At 39.1% G+C, this 22,706-nt stretch overlaps 1 protein-coding gene across 1 annotated transcript; it reads left to right on the forward strand.

Annotated features, from left to right (window-relative positions):
* Positions 1-2,618: 2,618 nt before the first annotated feature.
* On the forward strand, positions 2,619-22,584 carry LOC103355496 (signal transducer and activator of transcription 5B-like). Its single transcript, XM_008279329.1, has 19 exons — positions 2,619-2,735; positions 4,507-4,641; positions 5,531-5,687; positions 8,263-8,352; positions 8,510-8,687; positions 10,958-11,088; positions 12,493-12,644; positions 14,094-14,249; positions 15,078-15,257; positions 15,450-15,537; positions 16,367-16,489; positions 16,723-16,815; positions 17,182-17,388; positions 18,174-18,268; positions 18,489-18,631; positions 18,931-19,086; positions 19,349-19,400; positions 19,863-19,970; positions 21,096-22,584. Exons 2-19 carry the CDS (start codon positions 4,514-4,516, stop codon positions 21,217-21,219), a joined length of 2,361 nt encoding a protein of 786 aa, XP_008277551.1. The 5' UTR covers positions 2,619-2,735; positions 4,507-4,513; the 3' UTR covers positions 21,220-22,584.
* Positions 22,585-22,706: the final 122 nt, after the last annotated feature.

Raw genomic sequence — 22,706 nt, forward strand, 5'->3', positions numbered from 1 at the left:
TCGGGTTTCATTAATAAGTTATGAAACTTTGCTACATTATAGAGTTAGAAATGAAAGGGCATTTATTTCTGTCCGTTTTCAGTGTGAAAGGTTTTGCTCCTTTATGACCTTTTTTTTTTTTTTTTTTTTTTAAAGCCTGCCTTACAGTGTTGCCATTACACCAGTTTGCGTATGAGAGGTCCCTGACTGCAACCTAAGACAACTGGGTATTCATATTTAGAGGAGCCACAGGTAACAGCCACTGGAAACAGAACAATCAATTACAAATTACATTATACATATCCCAGTACAGTACAGAAGTGCATGGTTATTAGACAAAAATTCAAACTTTGGATTTAAATAAACCTTTTAAGTTAACAAAAATAAATAAATAAAAATGTTTCAATGTGTTGACAGAATAATATTAGTAATTGCATCAACGTAATATGTGGGAAAACTAACTCAGGTTTCTTGTTTGTTGCTTTTGTTTCCAAGATTTTAATATTTTGTGTTCTTTTACACAATTCCATCCATCCATTATCTATACACTGCTTAATCCTCATTAGGGTCGCAGGGAGGCTGGAGTCTATCCCAGCTGACTTAAGGTGAAGGCAGGGGACACCCTGGACAGGTCACCAGTCTATCACAGGGCTACACTTAGAGACAGACAACCAAGCACACTCATATTCACACCTACAGACAATTTAGAACCACCAATTAACCTCAACATGTTTTTGGACCTTGTGGGAGGAAGCTGAAGAACCCGGAGAGAACCCACGCTGCACAGGGAGAACATGCAAACTCCACGCAGAAAGATCCCAGTGCCCCCACTGGGATGCGAACCGGCGACCTTCTTGCTGCGAGGCAACAGTGCTACCAACTGCACCACCTTGCAAACTTAAAATTTAAAAGAAGCTACCCTAACTGTAACCCTTTTTAAGATTGTTAACTTTAAAAACCTATGTTTATAGTTATGGTATTGTGTAAATCACACTTAATTCTTTTTTGTAAATAGTGTTGAAATACTAGTTGAGGAACTGAAGTTTAATGAGTAATCAAACTTGTGACTGTGCCACTAATCATTAAATAAATGGTCGTTAAAAATACCTTTAATTGAAAAGTAAATCTAAATTCCTTTAACTCAGTGTAGTTTTTTTTTTTTCAGTTTAACATAATTTCATTAACTCGGAAAGATTGATGTAAACTGTTGTTGTAATTTATGTCTGAACCCAAACATTGTTTTTCCAGTCTGTACTAAATAACTAGACAACTCCCCTTCCCCTAAGATAAGGTATGGTAAGATAAGAGAAGATAATCCTCAATTCATCCAAAAGTAGTAAAATTTAGTGTTACGGCAGTAAAGGGGATAGTGCAAAAATGTAGGTACATCATTAAAAAAACAAGTAAATAAATACATAAATGCACAATGCAGTAATACATAGTATAACAATAGTAATGAGTGAAACAGGCCCTATATTGTACAGGAAACGACTGATGTTGCACAGAGTTCTTCTATATTTTGAAAAATATGGGGTGAATCTTGTTAAAATGGTACAAATTGGGTCAGTTAAGCTTTGCAGCAAGTATTTTTTTTTTCAAGGAATGCTAAAATAACTCAGAACCAATTCTTATACACTGATGAAAAAGAATCCCAGAAATTTCACAGGGGTATGAAGTTATAAAAATGGGTGTGACATCACCGAATTTATAAGAGGATATAATTGCTATCACAGTTACTAAGAATGATTTCTACACTATTTTTGACCTTTAAAAATTTACAGTTTGTTGTTGTTGCATATTGTTAAAGTGAAACACCCTGATATTGTAAAAACGGGACACTGTTTTTCAAATTTCTAAATTGGATCAAATATAGCTTCTCCCAAATATATTACCAGCTAGTTTGCTGGAACGAAGCTAAGATGTCTCTGTCTATGTACTTTATTTCTTTCCAATCTGTTTGTATAATAAATTAAATAAATATGAGTTATCAAGACTTTGTCTTTCGTTTTCATTCTGTTTATTTTGGTAAGAGAGTTAGCAGAAACAGTAGAATGATCCTGTAAATTCTTCCAAAGATTTTCAGAAAGCGTCCCATTTTGCCTTAACTCACTACACAAATGTAGCACAGATCCTGTCCATGTGTAGAAAATGTTCATGTTGCACAGTTTCTTTCACATCTACAAAATATAGAAATTGCAAAGATTCATCTCATTGTAGAAAATAACGATTTTACACAGTTTCCTTTATATGCAGAAAATTTTGATTGCAAAATCGGTATTGCGGAATTGTTTGACATGCAGTTTATGGTTTGACACCCAGCTGAGTGCGGGATGTTAGCTGTTATAAAGCTGTCTGCACTGAGCACAAACATCACACCCGGAAATGGACAGCTTCCTACCAAAATAATGACGTACAATGAACTGTAGGGCTTAAATACCGTATTTTTTTAAGGAGCCTATTGACTGAATGTGTTACAGCAAAGATACCCGGTAATAACCCGTGATCAATCTAATATTAGGGATATCAAAGTAGCTCAGTAAAGTTTTTTTTATTTTTTATTTTTATTTTGAAAGGTGCTTTGCTGCACGTCAACAACAGCTGCTTCATCACAAACTACAAGTCGATAAAGTAACGTTAGTTTGGCGATGTGACATGTCTGTCAGCGAACCAGTGGAGGCTTTAAAAGTTGTGTGCGTGTGTGCTGTCCGCAGCTCGTCCATGGTGTTGTTGTAGGGAGTGTTGCAGTCTCTTAAAAGGTGAGTTCTGGACGCAGCAGTGAACTACTTATGGAGCATGAAAGTGAAGTTTCGGTCGAGCTGTGCTGCTTCAGTAAGCCTTCCTACTATGCTAGCTTACAGCTAGCTCGCTAAGGTGACGCCGCCTTCTCTCACCAAAGTACCAAACATAACGTAAATCCACCATCTACCCGTTCAACGCATGTATATTTGTTACACACTACTTAGAAACTGGCACTTGCAGATTCCGTTAATATAATGCGTATTTTCCCGTTAGCCCGTATTCAGCTCACAGTAATGATAGCCAGCTAAGCTACATCCTAAACTTGCCTGCTGCAGACTCAGGCGTTCTGCTGTAGTGCTGCCAGATACCATCACTGTTCAAAAGTCTGTGTAATGAATGGACTGCTGCTGTTCTCTTTTAATAGGCATTTCTCAGGTGGATGGTATGCTTTGTCAATACACACAGCATCATGTTTATTAAGTAATTAATATGTTGTTTTGTCACAAATGGGTGATAGTTAGGGTCTAGCTGCTGAGCATGTAATAGCTAGACTGATTGCAGATATCAGGAACTCGGATGTTCTTAGTCAAAATGAATATTTGTGTTCTGATATTCACTGTGTCCTTCTTCCTACCCTATGATAGTTATTTCTAATATCCACACATGACTCCTCCAGGAGAAAAATGTGTTGCTTTAACAATCATTACAGATATTTACATTTTAGCTGCTGATCTGAAAACTGAGTTATGAGTAGTATTGTTTTTAGTGTCAGATATCTACAGTTTAATAGCATCTAGTAATAATTGTAGTTCTAGGTATTTTTATAATCCCCTCAGTTCAAGAAAACTACATTGGCCTTTATAGATAATCTAGATTAAGTTGAAATTAGTCAGACTGACGTACGTATCTTGAACTGCCTTTATGACTTATCAAAATGATGTTGTAAATATCTCAAACTGGAATTCTGCTCAGCCAAAATGTAATAACAGTTTTTCTGAGATAGAATTTTGCAGAATGACGTTGCAGATACCTGCAATCATGTCAGAAGCCACAGCAAGTGGATGCAGAGGTGTCTTAAACATATGGTACTGCAACCTTAACTGCAACTGACAAACCATTTTATTGTCATATCAGAGCATCCTGAGGCCTAAGCTCTAATACATCACAACCACAAGTCTCTTACAAGCAAAGCTCTTGTTTTCCACAAACTTCTTGCTGATAAACTCTTCGTATTACACAGCATTCTCTCACAATCTTATCCACCACAACACCTGCCATTACTTTCAGTAACTCTGTTGAAGGGATTGGCTGGATGAAGCCTCAGATGACCAACGTCATGCACAATAATTCAGACTAGTTTTAATGAGATTTTCAATGTCTTCAGCTATTATGGTGACCAGTCCAAGCTGAATTTCAGAGATCCCGAACTGTCGTTTTGACTGGCCACAATGATGTTACATTTGTCTGAATAAAAATCCTAATTAGTCACAGTGTGTTTAGGACTAGTCCAAATGGTGTTGTTGGTATTGATAATTTTAATATTAACTTTAAGTTATAATGCTCAGTAACGTGCTGCTTGATATGTTTCGGACTTTGCTCTCCAGTGAACAGAAAGCTTGTTGTCAAAAATGGCAGTTTGATTTTAAATGTTGCCAAGATAAATTAATGTTCCATATCAGTTCTCAGTATAACATTGTGACAACAACAATCATCTTCTGCATTACAGCTGCCGCTTACCATTTTTTCCCCTCTGTTAACCGTTCTATCCTTATCCCCGTGATTCGACAGGACCACCATGGCAATGTGGATCCAGGCCCAGCAGCTGCAGGGAGAGGCTTTGCACCAGATGCAGGCGCTGTACGGCCAGCACTTCCCCATTGAAGTGCGACACTACTTGGCTCAGTGGATTGAAAGCCAACTCTGGTATGCAATAGACTTTTATCATTTCTTTCCTGATTTATCAAGAATAATATTGGTCTCTTTGGATACAAGATGCCTTTAACTTGATTTTTTTTCACCCTCCCTACCTTCCTCATATAAATGAGGGGGAAGAAATAATAGAAACAGTATAGCACAATACAGGTCACCATCACCACATACTACAGTCTACAAAATGACCCTAATCTGAATCAGCACTTCACTAAAGCAGTTTTAACAAAAACTTAACATTGAAACATTTGTGGTAGTTGGGTTTATTTCAGATCAGTTATATTATACTGCACTAGCTATAGCTACCTATATCCAAGCTGCCTTGAACTAGTATTCTCGTGAAGTTGAACATAAACAGTACCTAAAAAAAAAAAATCGTCTCCAGCATATTCAAACATGGTATTATCGTGACATCCACATCGTTGGCAGGGAACCAAAAATATATATGAAAGATCTTAAACTGCCAAAAGAAATGGACAGTTTAAATCTACCAAACTTGTTTGCTTTCTATAAAGCAACACAAATTAGAGATGCAGTTGTTTTATCTCTAATGGTTCCTGAGATATTGTCATTCAAACATAGCCTCAAATTTCAAAGTTCCAAAAAACATGCCAAAGTGTCGTTAATAAAATGTTATCACGTAAAGTATTTGATACATCAAGCTAAATCAATTGCTGATCATGGAATCAGTTCACTTGTGTACTATCTTCATAGTTTTTTTTCTTTTTCTTTATTTAATCTATGTTTCTATAACTATGTTCCATCAATTTTAAAAATGCAACAAAAAAAAAACCTAACAGCAGCTGGTGTTGGTAAAGCAGCACTGGGCTTGACATTGCCATGGATTTATTAGAAATCTGAAAATGCAATCATGCTTCTCCAGGGATTCAGTGGAGTTGGACAATCCAGCTGAGGAGACCAAAGCCAAGCGTCTGTTGGACAACCTGGTGGCCGAGCTGCAAAGGAAAGCCCAGCTTCAGGGAGGGGAGGATGGTTTTCTGCTCAAGATCAAGCTAGGCCACTACGCCAGCCAGCTCAAGGTACGAGTTAGCTACAGCAAGAAAAGGGAACTAGCATATTCAGAAAACTTGTTTCATCAGTTACTGGAGCAATATACAAACTTTCCCATGAATAGATCCTGTGGGATTTCTGTGGTGCTTTTATTGGACTGTTTAAAATCTCAAAAACTAATCATAACCATAGTCTTCCAGATCTAGTTCTTAAGAAAAGGTCTCTAACCAAGTTGGCATCATTCCAAACAGCCACACTGGAAGGTAGGAAGGATAGCCAGTCGTCATAAAGACATCGGAAGAGAGTATTAGTGCAGACTATAAATTTCTCCAGGGAGACGATCAATGTTTCTTTAGATTGGTCACTTGAAAGTCGCTTATATAGCAGAGTAACAAATGCCAAAATACAAATCAGTGCCTGTCACAGGCTTCGATCCTCTCACACCTCCACACAGCAGGCCCATTGGGATGTTAAGAGGGCCTGAATGTCAAAACTCAGTTAATGGATGTTTCTGTGTGTGTGTGTGTGTGTCTGTGATGGCCGGTGGTGCTGTCGATCAGACCACTGGTGCTGCAGGTTTGGAAGAGTTGAAGATAGGTGCCAATCTTTGCTATGGAGGTTTTTGATGCTGTAGGTCAGAAGAAACAGGTATCTCCTTTGTTTTCTGAAGAGATTGCGGCTTGGTGAACAACGGGTGCGCTGCGGTTTTGTTTCCATCTGTAGGTGGGCGATCCAGGTTACCTAAGATAAGTCAAGGAGCAGTGTGACCATTTACCTTGTGACAGGTCCAACAGTTTTAAGGGCATTGCATAATGTCAACCTCGAAGGATGGTGTCCAAGAAAAACACCCTTACTTGCTTTTTGGCACAAAATTGCAAGATTGAAGACTGGATTGCCAATGCAACAAAGCCCCTTCAAAGTGTGTGACTGTGGAGAAGATCCTAAGAACACAGTAAAGAATATGTTCAACAACCAATCAAACTTGTTTTTGAACTATATTTTTTAGTAGATCTCTCTGTTTGACTCATTCTGTTTGAGCTAAGAAGGCCATATTGAATCTTATTCTACTCTTTACAGTCACTGGAATACAAGGATTAACAAAGAGTGTGATGTTGTATGTGGTATTATTGTAATGCTTGACTATCAAAACATATGGGAAGATATTACTCCGTCTGTATCTTTCTGTATCCAGAAGATGTGATGCAAAATGGCCCCCAAAGTGTAGCAAGTTTCATGCTTCTTTTTTTCAAGTGAACATATCACCTGGAATTTGGCACATAGCACCAGGACAAGATAAATTAAATTGACTCAGCATGTTTGGCATAAATCTGAGAAGGACTACCACAGTCTATGCATAATCCTGACGGTGAAGCATGGAGGTGGATGTGCAATTATATGTGGCTGCATGAATGCAAAAGGTGTCGGGGAGGTGTTAAAGATGTTAAAGCTCAGTCACAAATGGATCTTTTAATTGAACAGTCACCCCAAGCATAGATCCAAAGTTTTGGCAAAATATCTTAAGTGCAACAAAGTCAGTGTATTAAAGTGGCTGTCACAAAGTCCTGTGGTCAAACCAATAGAAAATTTGTGGACAGCACTGAAAATCTTTTGTGAACATGTAGGCCTACAAACCTGACTTGGTCACACCAGTTCTGTCAGGAGGAATAGGCCAAATTCCAACTACCTATTAAGGGAAGCTTGTGGAATGCTACCTGAAACACAGTTAAACAACTTAAGGCAATGCTACCAAATACCAAGAAAGGTATGTACATTTAAACACCACTGTTTACTGCACATTAAGCTTTGTTTTCATGCATATGAAATGTTTTTCAAGCTCAGAAGTATTTAGAATTGTATTGATTTTAATTAATACCATAGACAGCTAAGATTAAGAAACTCTTTGCATATTGACTGTTTTCTAAGTGTCAAGATTTAACTTGCAAGACTGATTGTTTTTGGTAAACCTAGCCCTGGTTTGTATCATCTCATGCCATGTGCTACAAAACACCGCTTTAGGCAATGCACAGTCGCCACAGGTAACTGCTACCAAAATGTTCACATATGCCACCAATTTTTTGAGAGTGTAACTTAAAAACTTTGAATTTGATAATCATTTGGCTATTTTAGTGCCCCTCCTGCCAGCATGTGTAGCATCTGAATTAGCCATAGTGGTGGACAGTTGTACTATTTCCTCTTCTCTGGCTCAGTCAGTCTCTCCCTACCTGACGCATAAACCAATCCTTTTAGCTGTTACCATGTTCCAATGATGAATCAACCTATTGTTGATTATTTAAAAAAACAAAAAAACAAAATGAAGAGTGAGAGGAGAAGGCTGATGGAGAGGTCCTGACTCAGAAACACCTGATGATGAGAGTGAATATGCAAGCAGGAAGATACTGATTGAACCAGTGAAGAAGAAGAAGTACTACATTCAGTCACACAGGCTAACGCAGTACTAGGACTGAAAAATGGAATGAGAACAAATCACAACCTGTGCTTTGATGAAGTTCCGAATGATGTGGTTTCACTAGTGCAAATGTGTGCAAAATTCTTGGATTTAACTAACTATTCTGATTTTGTGGATTATCTGTGTCTTCTCTGCAGAGCACTTATGACCGCTGTCCTTTGGAGCTGGTGCGCTGCATTAAACACATCCTGCACTCAGAGCAGAGGCTTGTTCAAGAAGCTACAAATGTAAGTGTTAAAGGAATGTGTGGCATCATCATTTGTAGGAATTCACAGTACTCTTCCTGGATTTTGGCATGATTAAGATGTTTGGAAGAGGAATAATGGCATTATCCCACAGTAATACATTATACATATTGGTGTCTCTACACGGTTTTGTCTGTAGGCCAGCTGTGGGAGTGGAGGGCAGGCCATGGACACCCTGTCCCAGCGGCATCAGCAAATCAACCAGGCCTTTGAGGAGCTCCGCCTGGCCACACAGGAAACTGAGAATGAATTGAGAAAGCTGCAACACAGCCAGGAGTACTTCATCATCCAGTATCAGGAAAATCTCCGCATACAGGGTGAGGAGAGACGCACAGACACATTTGTATGACTGTCTTTGTAAGGACATGACTTAGCATAACGCATTCTAATCCCGTTCCAAGTGGGAGGTAGAGTTCTCTGTCATCACTAATTTTGAATGTCTGATCTGATCAGCACCTGATCTTCTGGCTCAGCTGCTCATGTTCATTTGATCAGAAAGATATGTAATGAGTAAAGGAATTACAATGTCATAATAATAGCAGTGTTTCTAACAAGATGATCTCCCTCTCTTCTTTTCTATGTCTCCAAGACTTAGAGTTAATTTTAGATTTCAGCCAGTTTAGATTTAGAAATAAAAAAATATAAGTCTATGGAAATGTTCCCACCTTTTTTTAGTTGTTGCGTACCTAGAATATGGACGTACACGTATGTTATACAGCCATAAGAAACCCCATTTTTAAATTAGGTCCATTTTATTTACACAGTGGCTCAGCAAGGTTTTAGCTCCATTTTGCTAGTGACTGTGCAGGTCTAAAGAAGCAGTGCAATTAATAGTTCATGCAGTTGTCACAACATTTTGTTTTAGTTTGGCAATTGTTTGACCATTTTAGGCCCATTATTCTCTACATGAAACCAGTGGGGACTGCAAGGTGGCTCTGTGGTTAGCACCATCACCTCGCAGCTAGAGAATGCCCGGTTCGTGTCCCGGTTAGGACGCCCGGCATCTTTCTGTGTGGAGTTTGCATGTTCACCCTGTGCAGCGTGGGTTCTCTCTGGGTTCTCCAGCTTCCTCCCACACAGTCCAAAATCATGTTGAGGTTCGTTGGTGATTCTAAATTGTCTGTAGATATGAATGTGAGTTAAAGGAATTTACATTTACTTTTCAATAAAGGTATTCTTAACGACCAATTATTTAATGATTAGTGGCACAATCACAAGTTTGATTACTCATTCAGTTCCTTCAACTAGAATTTCGACACTATTTACAAAAAAGAATTAAGTGTGATTTACACAATACCATAATTATAAACATAGGTTTTTAAAGTTAACAGGCTTAAAAAGGGTTACAGTTAGGGTAGCTTCTTTTAAATTTTAAGTTTGCAAGGTGGCGCAGTTGGTAGCACTGTTGCCTCGCAGCAAGAAGATCGCCGGTTCGTGTCCCGGTGGGGGCACTGGGATCTTTCTGCATGGAGTTTGCATGTTCTCCCTGTGCAGAGTGGGTTCTCTCTGGGTTCTCCGGCTTCCTCCCACACGGTCCAAAAACATGTTGAGGTTAATTGGTGATTCTAAATTGTCCGTCGGTGTGGATGTGAGTGTGCTTGTTTGTCTCTTAAGTGTTTCCCTGTGATAGACTGGTGACCTGTCCAGGGTGTCCCCTGCCTTCGCCCTAAGTCAGCTGGGATAGACTCCAGCCCCCCCCATACCCTTGAGAGGATTAAGCGGTGTATAGATAATGGATGGATGAAACCAATGAAGGAAAAGCTTTTGAAAAGTTTGAAAAGTAGTTCAGAATTCTAGAGTGTGACCATTTTGGTTAAGGCGCACTTTAGTGGAGGTTGCAGGTAGGGTTCCAGTGTTTGAATGATGCATATTTTTGCAGGTTGAGGGTGCAGATCGGCCTTGATAACGTGTATGGTGGGTGTGAGGATGGAAAACACTTAGTTATGTGTTTCTACCCACTTTATGCATGACATTGGAGGTTAATGACTGTCTGCCTTCAGCAGTGCAGCTGATTCCTCTGCCTATGTCAGCTGCTTCGTGAGCTGTGAGCTTCTGCTATCAGGTTTTTAAACCTTACGACTGCGCCCTGTGCTTTGACTTACAGGTGTTTCAGCAGTTTTTGTCTATCCTATAAGAACAAGTCACTGCAGTTTGATGTTCTACTGCAGCTTTATATGTTGTGTGGAGTCCTTCATATATTAGCAGTTTAATTATGCTGGATTAGTTGAGTCTTGTTTTTTTTCTTTTTCTCTATTTGCCTTATTAGATACAGTAGTGAACTACAAAATTTGTCTTTTTGAATATTTTAATGCCCGTTATGCACCTTTTTTGTGTTACTACTTTCTGGTAATAGTGTTTAATGTTATTTGCTCTGGCTGTCATGCAGTATTATTGCATCTGGTTTGATAAGACAGTTGTAAACACTGTTGATGCCTCATGTCTGAGGAAAACCATGTGTAGCATACATCGGAAAATCTCTGACTTGAAAAGTTATTTAAAGTCATCTTCTTTACTCAAAGGTGAACAGTGTATTTAAGTGGCTGGTGTTCGTAACATCTTGTCTTTCTCCTGCATCTTACTTTGTTAGCCCAACTGAGCAGCTTGTCTTCACTGCCTCCAGCTGAGCGCACCCAGCGGGAGACCACCCTACAGAGCAAGCGAGCCACTGTGGAGGCCTGGCTCACCAGAGAGGCCAGCACACTACAGAAATACAGGCTTGTATGATGACATGGCACACATACACCATATACTGTATCTGTGCAGTAACTTAAGCTCACAAGGAAACACAAAATACTAATGCGTCTCAAGGTGTGGCAGGTGTGGCACTGCTGAGGTATTATTGAGGCCCAGGTTGCTTTGGTAGCAGCCTTCAGCTCATCAGTTTTTAGAGGGGTGAGTGTTTCTCATCCCTTCCACTTGATAATATCCCATATGGGGTTTTATGGGGTTCAGGTCAAATGAGTTGGCTGGCCAATCAAGGACAGTAATGCCATGGTCAGCAAACCATTTGGTAGGAGTTTTGGCTCTGTGGGCAGGTGCATTGTCCTCCTGGAAAAGGAAATGGAAGCATCCTGACCAATTGTCTCTCAGCAACAGGTGATAGCTTGGTTTTTCTTCCTGATTGTGACATTAAAGTAGCTGTGCCATGCACCTTATATTTATATACAATACAACTTTTATACAAAATACAACTGTTTGCACAGATCATTTTGGGATCCGTAGCTGCTTTAAGTGGCTCCAAGTGAGACATCTGACTTGTTTTAGAGGTGGTCACTTGTTTAATGATTTGCTTTTTCAGCTCTGTGCTGAGCTTCTCAGTCTTTCCCTTTGTAGTGTTTGTGGCTCAGTCTCATGAGTATATCAACTGGGCCCTATTGAAAATGGCCCTTAGAAGTCAACAGCTGTCGTCAACTGTATTCACTCACAAGAAGTTCAGAGGCCATGTCACTAAGATCATTTGATCATCACAGCTGTCACAGAGTTTTTGAGATTTCCAGAAGACCTATAATACATCTATGACCAAAATCCTGATGTTTTTTTTTTTGACAATACTGTACGTTGTCCAATCTGCCTCTAGCTTTATGTTTGATAAGAGTTGCATGTCAATATTTTGTGACAGTCATAGCACAGCCTACTAGCAAGAAGTCAGCCTTATGTGACAAACATCCTTTGATTTAAATGAAATTTGCCTGATGTGTTGTGCATGATATACCACAATACCATGCATGTCAGTTACATGCTCTCTAGCACAAGATAATGAACACAAGTAGTGATACAAAAAATGCACTCCATCATGTCCACCGCCATGTATAACAGGCAGACACAGAAGCTTACTTGTGCCTGCAGTGAGTGATGATCACCAAAGTGCAGCAGCAGATCACACTTTAGTCTGTGCTCCATTACTGTCCAGATGTACGTAACATGAGTGTAAAAAAGCATAATGCTAAATGCCCTGTTAGTAATTTGTTGCAGGTGTAAGCATCCTCTTTTAAGTCTGAAGAGTCAGTTTGTACAGCTAAATGGTACTAACAGTAGGATGTAGGCGAGAATTTTAATGTTATTAGACTACTATAGAGTATTAGTGCTTTTAGTCTTTCTTAGCATATGGCTCTCTGTTTCCAGAATTTGTCAGAGCAACACCAGAAGACTCTCAGCCTGCTGAGGAAGCAGCAGACTCTGATTCTGGATGAGGAGCTCATTCAGTGGAAGAGGAGGCAGCAGCTGGCTGGCAATGGGGGTCCTCATGAAGGAGGACTGGATGTTCTCCAGTCCTGGTATATACTGGAAATGTTTAATATTTACTAATAAAACTGGCATTTAATATTATGGAATGCAGTCTGTTCAGTGCATTTTTAGTAAGTGGCACAATCCATGTAATTTTTGCCTCTAAATTAAGCAATCATGGTATTAATAAATTGTAGACTTGGTTTTAATTCAAGAGGTTCAACAAAAATATTGCAAAAGTGGAATGTGCAGTTCAGGAGACAGACTGTTGATATTTAGTTGGCATATTTGGATTAGAGATTAGTTTGCATGTACCACATTTACCAACCCTCTTACTCTGCCTGAGCCCAAACGCGCACAGAACACAATACAATTCAGTTCAGTTCAATTCAGTTCAATTTTATTTATATAGTGCAATTCACAACACATGTCATCTCACAGCACTTAATAGAGTAAGGTGAAGACGTTATGAATTTGAACAGAGAACCCAACAATCCAAAGTTGTGCTTTGTAGATCAGTCTGGCCACTTTATTTGTTCTATATTCACAGAGCCAGGACTTGGGGAGGCTGGAACCTATCCCATTCTTAAGATAGTGGTTGGCTCAGAGGTTAAGGCTTTGGGCTATCAGAAGGCCAAGCTGCGACTGTTGGACCCCTCACCCCTATCTGCTCCGATGCTGCGTTAGTGTGGCTGTTCCTAACGAGCTTGGATATGTGACAGTTTCCACTTCTGTAATTAATAGGGTATATAAACTAAAAGAAGCCTTTATATCGACATTCAGGAATGTGTCTATTGATTGTAGACCTCCAAAGTGTTCTTCGCTTGGCTAGATGTTGTGAAGGGAGTTTTCTTGATAAAGGAAAGACTTCTGCCATTGTTCATTTTAGCTGTGGTCTTCCAGGCTTTTTTGTGTTGCAGAGCTCAAAAGTGTGTTCTCTCGTTTGAAGAATGAACCATATTGTTGATTTGGCCTAAAGTTTCCGCTGTCTCTGTGATGAGTCTGTTTGTTTTTCCGCATAGCAATTACCTCCTCCACTTGCTTTGACACCTCTTTGGACTGTAGTCGAGAGCTACCATAAACAGCTTCAAATTGGAAATTCAACGCTTGGAATCAACTCCAGACCTTTATTCTCCTTAATTTGCCATGAAATGATGAGGAAATAGATCACTCCTGGCCACGAAAGTGCTTATTACTGAAGTGTCTGAACTTTTGTGAAAACTGAAGAACTATTAAAAAGTTTAAGCTGTCCATGCAGTACTTTTGTTAAACCCCTTGAATAATGCCTGAAGTCTACAATTTTACCAAATCTTGATTGCTTCATTTCAAATAGATTGTGGTGGTCTACAGAGGCAAAATTACAAAATCTGTGTTCCTGTCCAAATGAAATACACCTGTCCATACTCGCACAGAGAAATTCAACAAATAATGGCAACCTCATTTTCTGCTCTCCCCCTTCCATATTGGTGATGTCTCTACCTCCCTTCCCTGTCCTCCAGGTGTGAGAAGCTGGCTGACCTTATCTGGCAGAACCGGCAGCAGATCCGACGCTGTGAACATCTTACCCAGCAGCTTCCCCTGCCAGGCCCAATGGAAGAGCTGCTTAGCAAACTCAATGCTGACATTACTGACATAATCTCTGCCCTGGTTACCAGGTCAGAAGTAGACTTTATCACTCATCCATGTGTTCACAACCAGCTTTTCAAATCTCTTTCACCTTTATCAGAGCCTCAGTCTGCTTTGCAGTTCCACATTTGCATTGCATGTTAACCACAGAATTACACCAGAATGACATTACGAAACACAGTTAAATTCAGTTTCACTTCTCTATGGTTCCTTAGTCTTGTTTCTTGTTAAGCTACTTGTGCTTAGTTTCTGTTTCTCTCTTCAAGGAGCAGTGAAATGATGTTCAAGCTCATTCACCTAGGAGACACCCTAAACGCTAAAGACTTCTTATATGTGCAAGACCGACAAAGGCAAAAGCACCATTATGAACCACTTAACCTTTTACCGTTTCGTTGTAATTATTGTAATTTATTTAAACCTGGAAGATGTCAACCTCAGCAATAGCCTCACATGACTTGGTGAAGAGCATTATGTACTTAAATGATGCATAATTATAGAAAGGTTGTTGATCTGTAGCTTTTATTTCACCAGTCAAAGGGGAACTTAAATAAGGTTTACATGACAAAAATAACAACATTACATAGCCTCTGATGCTATTTTATTTATTTTTTTAATCTCCTTAGTCTTTTGAAAGGGTGTTTGACCTTGTAGTGTAAACCTGCCACCCTGTTTCAGGGTTTGTGTGTTTTTTTTGGACTGACTGCAGTGATGTTAAAATCACCCACTCCGGCATAATTTGTGTGGGGACCCAATCCCAGTGCAATACTTTAGCAGAGGGACTGATGCAAACAGTTTATGTCCTTATAAACATGGAGAGACAACTGTATGTTCTTTTTTGGTATTTATCTTTTCTTTAGCACCTTCATCATTGAAAAGCAGCCACCCCAAGTGTTAAAGACCCAGACCAAGTTTGCAGCCACCGTCCGCCTTCTGGTTGGCGGGAAGCTCAACGTCCATATGAACCCACCTCAGGTCAAGGCTGTCATTGTTAGCGAGCAGCAAGCCAAAGCTTTGCTAAAGAATGAGAGTACACACAGGTGAGGGGCTCATGCCAGCATATAGACATAGGTCTGATACAATACAATAGTGCAAGTAGTTTGTTGATTTTGAAAAGCAATTAATTAGTTAAATGGCAGTTTAGTTAATATATAGTTTTAATGGTTGTTTCATCATTTTGGGAAAGCACAAAGAATTTGTTGAATCCTTTCTGTCTCGTTTTGCCTTGGTAGTGAAAGCAGTGGGGAAATCCTCAACAACAACTGTGTGATGGAGTATCACCAGGCCACTGGTACCCTCAGTGCACACTTCAGAAACATGGTGACTGAATTTTTTTGTTTGTCTTTTTGAGCTCATCATTATCTGTCACACTATCAACTCTTTGCTGTTTGACTCGAGTGTATTTATTAATTTTCTCTGCAGTAGTAAAGCATGGTAGACATGCAATCAGAAAATCCTGCACGCTAACTAACTTTAGCTTGATACTTACTGTCCTAGCAACATCAAAGCAATAATGGCCATGATGCAAAATTTTAAAAATCTAAATTAATACCTGATGTTGAGAATAATGTAAAAATGTCTAGGTCTCAAAAATAATACAAGCTTTGCTTTCCATAAGAAACATTGTCTAATATTCAGCTAATGCTTTACTTTTTAATGTTTTTTTGGTTGTGTTAGGTTGGGTTTTAACTTTATGAATGTGCAGTCACTCCATTGACACATACACAAAGGAAAGAAACTTAGTAGGGACCAAAAAGAGAACAGTTGTGCGACTGACTAGTGATTAAGTTTACTAAATATGTGAGTTTATTACTCGTCTTTGAGATATCAGTTGTAATTGTATTATTATCAATAATACGACTGAATACAGTATTCTGGCCATTTGTCAGAATTAGCTGTACAGTAGCAAGTTTATATTGCATTTCATTTTAATGAGTTTGACAACCTAAATCAAACCACAGTTGCATGGTGTAGATAACAACAAAAGAAAAAAGTGTGCATCCCTTTCCCTTTTCAAAGCATATCCCCACATTAGTACAATTACAATTGGTTTAGTGCTGTGCAACACAATGTTTATTGTATTGTTTATTGTAATGGAGGTTTTTTGCTAATCTCTTCTTGTGTCTTTATTGTGTATGTCTGTTTATAGTCACTGAAGCGGATCAAGCGTTCAGACCGTCGAGGTGCAGAGTCAGTGACAGAGGAGAAGTTCACAGTCCTGTTTGAGTCACAGTTCAGCGTTGGGGGCAATGAGCTAGTCTTCCATGTCAAAGTAATCCAATGGGACATGTCGTCTTTTATACTTGTGAATTATGGCTGAACAGCACTGCTAGGATACTGAACAGTCAGCTTTACTGATAGACCACAGTTAAATGAGAGTTTTATTTACTCTGTCTAAGCTTAGTATTTTCTGGTTTTAAACTTTTATTAATTACTGGTCAGTTTCAAGTCAACCGGTCTCTTCTTTAATCTGTTTCTGTGTCTTGTTGTGTCTCAAACCTGCAGACCTTATCCCTGCCTGTGGTTGTGATCGTCCATGGCAGTCAGGACAATAATGCTACAGCAACAGTCCTGTGGGACAATGCCTTTGCTGAGCCAGTAAGTTGCCTGTTCCTGAACAATCTCTTTCCACAATGGCCTTTGTAGACTGTCATCTGACTTATTCTTAAAAGTTGTACTTTGTGTGGTGTCACATGTTTTACCATTCCATTTACTGTATTGAACATATTCAATAGACTGTGTACTATGCTTTTTGTTAAGTTTTAATCTGTTACCTGGTTTGGGCCTGTAGTGTCTCCTCTGGCTTTTTGAAATCTTACAACCCACTAGAGAGATGTCATTTTGCTGTATTAGTCAAAACAACAGTAGTAAATATGGTGAGACAACAAATACAAAGTTAGAATCTGAACTTTTCACTGCCTTGCTTTTCCTCCGTGTTTGTCACCCTGTTTGTCTTCTAATCAGGGCCGAGTTCCATTCATCGTGCCAGACAAGGTCCTGTGGCCTCAACTGTGTGAGGCCCTCGATATGAAGTACAAGGCAGAGATGCACAGTGGCCGTGGTCTGTCAGAGGATAACCTGGTCTTTCTGGCACAGAAGGCTTTTACAAGTAGCAGCAATAACCCAGAAGACTACCGCAACATGACTATATCCTGGGCCCAGTTCAACCGGGTGAGGCCAGCTTGTTTCCTCAGCTCAGCAGCTGACTGGTTGAGACACATGTACATTGTGAGGCTATGTTTTAACAACAGAGCCTGTCCTCACACTGTACTTTCATTTCAAATTCTCTCTCTTACACACACACACAAACACCAGTACACTGAAAGCTGTGTGTAATATAGTGTTGGTAATCACTTCATTACAGTGACTTACATACATTTTCTGGAGACTTAAGCTAAACTGAACTGGTATTTGCTTTGCCCTTAACCTAAACTAAATTTTCACTTTAAGATATACAATCTAACATAATAGGCACTTGTTTTTTGTTTAGAAGGGAGGCAAGAGACTGTATAAATGGATTTATGATGCTGCAGCATGAGTAATACAAGTACACACACAATCACATAAACACAAAGTACATCAGGAAGCAGCATTATGCTTCAGACAACACAGAAATGTTAAGCCACAAGATCTTAATCTAGAAGGGGCACTCCACTAACCCCATTGCCCAATCTTTCAGTTTTTATTTTTAAGACAATGTTTCAGATCCTTGTTCTAACGCTCCAGCAAGTTTCCTGATTTTTGCTTGGTAGTTTTTATGTAATCCTACTGACAGAAAAAAGTTATAAAGAAATAAAGGAGAGTTATGGTAGAAGTCTTGCTAATGCTCTGTTGGGTTTTACAGTTACTGGGTCACTTCAGTGTTTGTGGTGACAGTGTTTGATGAATGTGACTTCTCAGAGTAGCCTGGTGTTCACTTGTAAACATACTGATTAAGTGGGTTTTAATTTGTGCAGGAGAGCTTACCTGGCCGCAACTTTACCTTCTGGCAGTGGTTTGATGGAGTCGTAGAGCTCATGAAGAAACATCTCAAGCCTCATTGGAATGATGGGTAATGACTGATGTTGACTGGTATAATTTTTCATTTATCAGAAGTATGGAGTAAGAATAAAAAGTAGCATGTGCCAGTGTTTTCTAAGATTGAGGAAAAAACTCTTTCACTACCTTCTTAAGTATGTGTTTCCTCTGACCACATGGGGATGTGCTCTGTTGCACTTGTGAGAGTTCATCTGTGATCAAAGTGATTGTGTGTTGTGTGAATATGTTTATAGGGCCATTCTGGGCTTTGTGAACAAGCAGCAGGCACAGGACATGTTGCTGTCCAAACCAAACGGCACATTCCTGCTGCGATTTAGCGACTCTGAGATTGGAGGCATCACCATTGCCTGGGTGGCCGAAAATCCCAACAAACCAGGTGCCAAACTGCTCTGCTTTTAAAGTTCCTTTGGAACTTTAGGGCAATGAATTACAAAGTTATTAGAATAGCATACAGCTGAAATGAATTTTACACTTACAGGCAAAATTTTCCTCTGCTGGAACGCATTGAACCAGTTTTGATTTTTTCCTGTTAATATTGTTCTCTAATTCCACTCATGTCTTAGAGGGTTATGTTCACACATGCTTGAGCAAAATACATAAACTATGTTTGTTGCTGATATATCTGTATTTGTTCTTTAAATACAATGACTGTAATCCTTGATTCCATCCTTGTAGGCGAGAGGCTGGTCTGGAATCTGTTGCCTTATACAACCAAGGATTTCTCTATTCGCTCCCTGGCTGACCGCATCAGTGACTTGAACCATCTCCTGTTTCTCTATCCAGACCGGCCCAAAGACGAGGTCTTTGCCAAGTACTACACCCCTCCACTGTGTACGTATCTGTAATGCTTATTTCTAACTGTTAAAACGTCACTGCTATGAGCTTAATATTCCCATCTACAGTTAAGATGCTTTTTCTCAGGAAAATACAGGATACTTTCTCAACATGACTATATTTTGATATTATGCAGTTTCTATGGTTCATCAGCTTGGCTATAAAAGCCCAGGCTGGTGAAATGTGTCCAGTATATACGACAATGTAAAGCATGGGTATTCTGGAATTGAGATTTTAAGGTAGTGTGCCTCTCTTGCAGCAAAAGCAGTGGATGGATACGTAAAGCCACAGATCAAACAAGTTGTGCCAGAGTAAGTTGTTCTTTTTCTCTGTGTCTTTTCTGTTAAACTGTTACAAGGAACCTAGCTCTTCTCAGACACTGAAAAAAACACTACTACTGGTTCCAGAAAGCTACCACATATAGTACATTGGGAAAGGAGGGCATCATGTGAGTTTACTGATTGTAGTGCTCCTGTTCCTCAATATAGTGAAAGGTAACTTTACATTGATGTGTAACAAAAAAGTCTGCAAAAAAATGAGTTTATTAATGTTTAACCTAGAAGAAGTGTTCCAAAAACTCAGTTTTCAGTGACCTAAAACTACCTTTGTGTGTGAATGCAAGGTTAAAAACCATGGGAAAAGGTACTTTATATATAATACCCATGTAAGTGGGCCATGTTGTTTGTATTTTAAGTGTGAGTTTTGCTCTAGTAGATAATTATCATTTCATTAGAGAAACAGCTGAAGTAATGTGTGGTGCCTGTCTCTGGTAGATTCACCACCCCGAACCCTGAACCCAGCAGTGGAGCTCCTACATTCATGGACCAGACAGCTTCTCCCTCCGTGAGCCACCCAAACAATTTTGGTGTCTACCCTTCCATGTAAGCACCCCATTTAGTGCACTTATTTACTCATAAAACTCTGTAAACACAACACGAAAATAGGCATTTTTATTATATGAAGAGTGCTTTAAATTTTGATATTTTGATGATAATATTTACTTTATGTAACTACAGTTGTCAATGCAGGACTTTCACTTGTAAGGAGTTTTTTTTACTTCAGCTGAAGTAAAGGTCCCAGTCTTTCTCTCACCACTGTGCTTCTGACAGCAGCACAGCAGCTGTCCTTCTGACTGAACACTGACACTCAGTCAGCTATATACAGAGACAATAATTACAGTTGTGAACAAAAATGTATATACCCATGTATGAGACCATGCATATAACGACAGACTTGAGTTTCCCAATGACTGTTACACTTCTGAACTTTCTATGATGGGATCATTGAAACACATGTTTTTGTCACATAAAACAATCATGCATTTTGTTTTGTTTTTTCAGTTCAAATCTGTTTTATTTATATAGCCTGAATTCACAACGTATGTCATCTCAAGGCACTTCACATAATAAGGTGAAGAGCTCACAAAAGGTATACAGAGAAACCCAACAAATCCAAAGTTTCCCTTGAATTCCCTTTAACCTGAAGACCCGAGCTCTTGTTTGATTTGCATTTTTTAATTTCTCTTTGCTATTTTATCAGATCAAATAAAAAAATAGAAATATAAAAGTGTAAAGAAAATAAAAATCTTTTTAAAAATATAGATAATATTTTTTAAATATAAAATAAATAAATAATAATAAAACAATAATAATTAAAAAATTTTAAAAAATTAACTTCTGTGATAATATAACCCAAAATGTGATGTCCAAACATGTGGATGCCAGGTCTTAAGATGTTAAGCAAGCACTATTATTAGACAATAGTGGGGAAAAAAAACTATTCTCTTTACTGGGAAGGACATGCAATTACAATATACAAACAAAGAATGACATGAGTATGTTAAAATAATTATAGGACTACACACTTATAGAGTGGAATAATCGTTATAGGGAGTGCACTAATCATCAAACACTTGTTGACCTGGCCTATCCGGTATCACAGAATATCAAACAATAACTTTCCAGCGACCCTCCATCATGACACTCTTGGCCTCTGTGTCCTGTCAGGAGTGACAGCATGTTGGATCCAGATGGGGACTTCGACCTGGAGGACACAATGGACGTAGCTCGTCATGTGGAAGAACTTCTTCGCAGACCTATCGCCAACCAGTGGAGCAGCCAGCAGTCCTGAACCACAAACCTAAAGCTGTTGTACACCTTTAGGTCTTGTACATATTGAAACATCCATTCTTGTAACTCCGACTGGAGTGCAACCTTTGCAAGTCAGCCACTCTGGCAGATCCACATCATTTCACTATTCAGGTCCAGTTTTAGCTGCCTACAGCAAAAGAACACGTCCAGTAATGAAAAGTCACCTACACGCCTAAATGTCTCTTTAAAGAAACTAAACTTGTTATTAAGAGTCAGTATTACTGGCATTTGACAGGAGCTTAATGTTCTCTCCCACTTGTCATAGTTTCTCAGGGCTGTCGTGTTGAACTGGTTTGGTTCAGTAAGATTTTTATACAAAGTTTAGAAATACAGTTAATTTTAATGGAAGCTTTGCTTATGTGCCTAATGAGCTTTTAGCTGACACCAGGAGACTTGTACAGAAAAGTATTTCAAAAATTTTAGTTTTTTTTTACCCTCAACACAGTTGACATTGGTGAGTGTATCCAAGTGCCGACAAATTACAAATACAGAGAATATTGGTCAATATTTTTTTATTGTGTTGAAAATATAGAAATTACTCAAGACAAAAAAATGAGACTATGTAACGTTTGCGGACGTTTAGCCTCTGTAAACATAAATAGCCTTAACAGAATGATGGCAAGTGATCTTTCCTTTAACTCTCAGGATTCTTTTAAATCGGGTTTTTTAAAGATGTTCTCATCTGACCGACAGTCTGTGGAAGAGAACAACAGACAAGAAACGACCGACATGACTTACAGTGAGGTACATCAGAGCTGTTGCTTTATCATTAGCTTAGCTGTGGCTTAAGCTTTAACACAGGTTTAAACCTCTGTTAAATGCCCCTGCTGTGTCTTCTGGGCTTGCAATTTTAACTTAGCTGCTGTGTCCCATAGAAACCACCGAGCGCCAGTGGAGCTCACTGAGCTTGACCTCAGTACTGTTGCATCCCTAGGTTACCTGAGGCTTAAAACAAAGAAAACGCAAGTCTCCACAGAAAGAGGCTTACTGATGTGACCCACTGAACAGAGTGGGTAGTATGTATGGAGTAGTGCAGCAGTGCAAGGTGCCAGGTGAGCCAGCTGATTTTTTCATTGTGCTGAGTCTCAGGAAAACAAAATCATGTGTGTATTGTAAGAGCAGTTCTTACCTCAGTCTTGATACATTTTATTGTATATTATTATCATTGATACTGTAGTAAATTTTAAGGAGAGTTGTTATTGTACAGACCAAATGTTTAACTATATAATGGATATTTATATTGATACATTATTTTGTTATAATTAGCTGAAGCTAGACTGATAAAACACTGTATATTTTTAGTCATATTTCTGAGTTCTGTCCTCAGCAATTAGATCAGGGGTGTCCAATCCTGGTCCTCAAGAGCCACCATCCTGCATGTTTTAGATGTTTCCCTCTTCCAACACACCTGATTCAAATGATCAGCTCATCATCAAGCTCTGCAGAAGCCTGATAACGATCCTGATC

The sequence above is a fragment of the Stegastes partitus genome, unplaced genomic scaffold, assembly GCF_000690725.1.
Source record: "Stegastes partitus isolate 25-593 unplaced genomic scaffold, Stegastes_partitus-1.0.2 Scaffold154, whole genome shotgun sequence".
Lineage (NCBI taxonomy): Eukaryota > Metazoa > Chordata > Actinopteri > Pomacentridae > Stegastes > Stegastes partitus.

Excerpts from the sequence above, each read along its gene's own strand:
- LOC103355496 (XM_008279329.1), top strand. The coding sequence starts at position 4,514 with ATGGCAATGTGGATCCAGGCCCAGCAGCTGCAGGGAGAGGCTTTGCAC. Across the intron at positions 18,269-18,488 it reads AAGCCTCATTGGAATGATGG|GGCCATTCTGGGCTTTGTGA; the intron begins GTAATGACTGAT and ends ATATGTTTATAG. Across the intron at positions 19,401-19,862 it reads ATCAAACAAGTTGTGCCAGA|ATTCACCACCCCGAACCCTG; the intron begins GTAAGTTGTTCT and ends TGTCTCTGGTAG.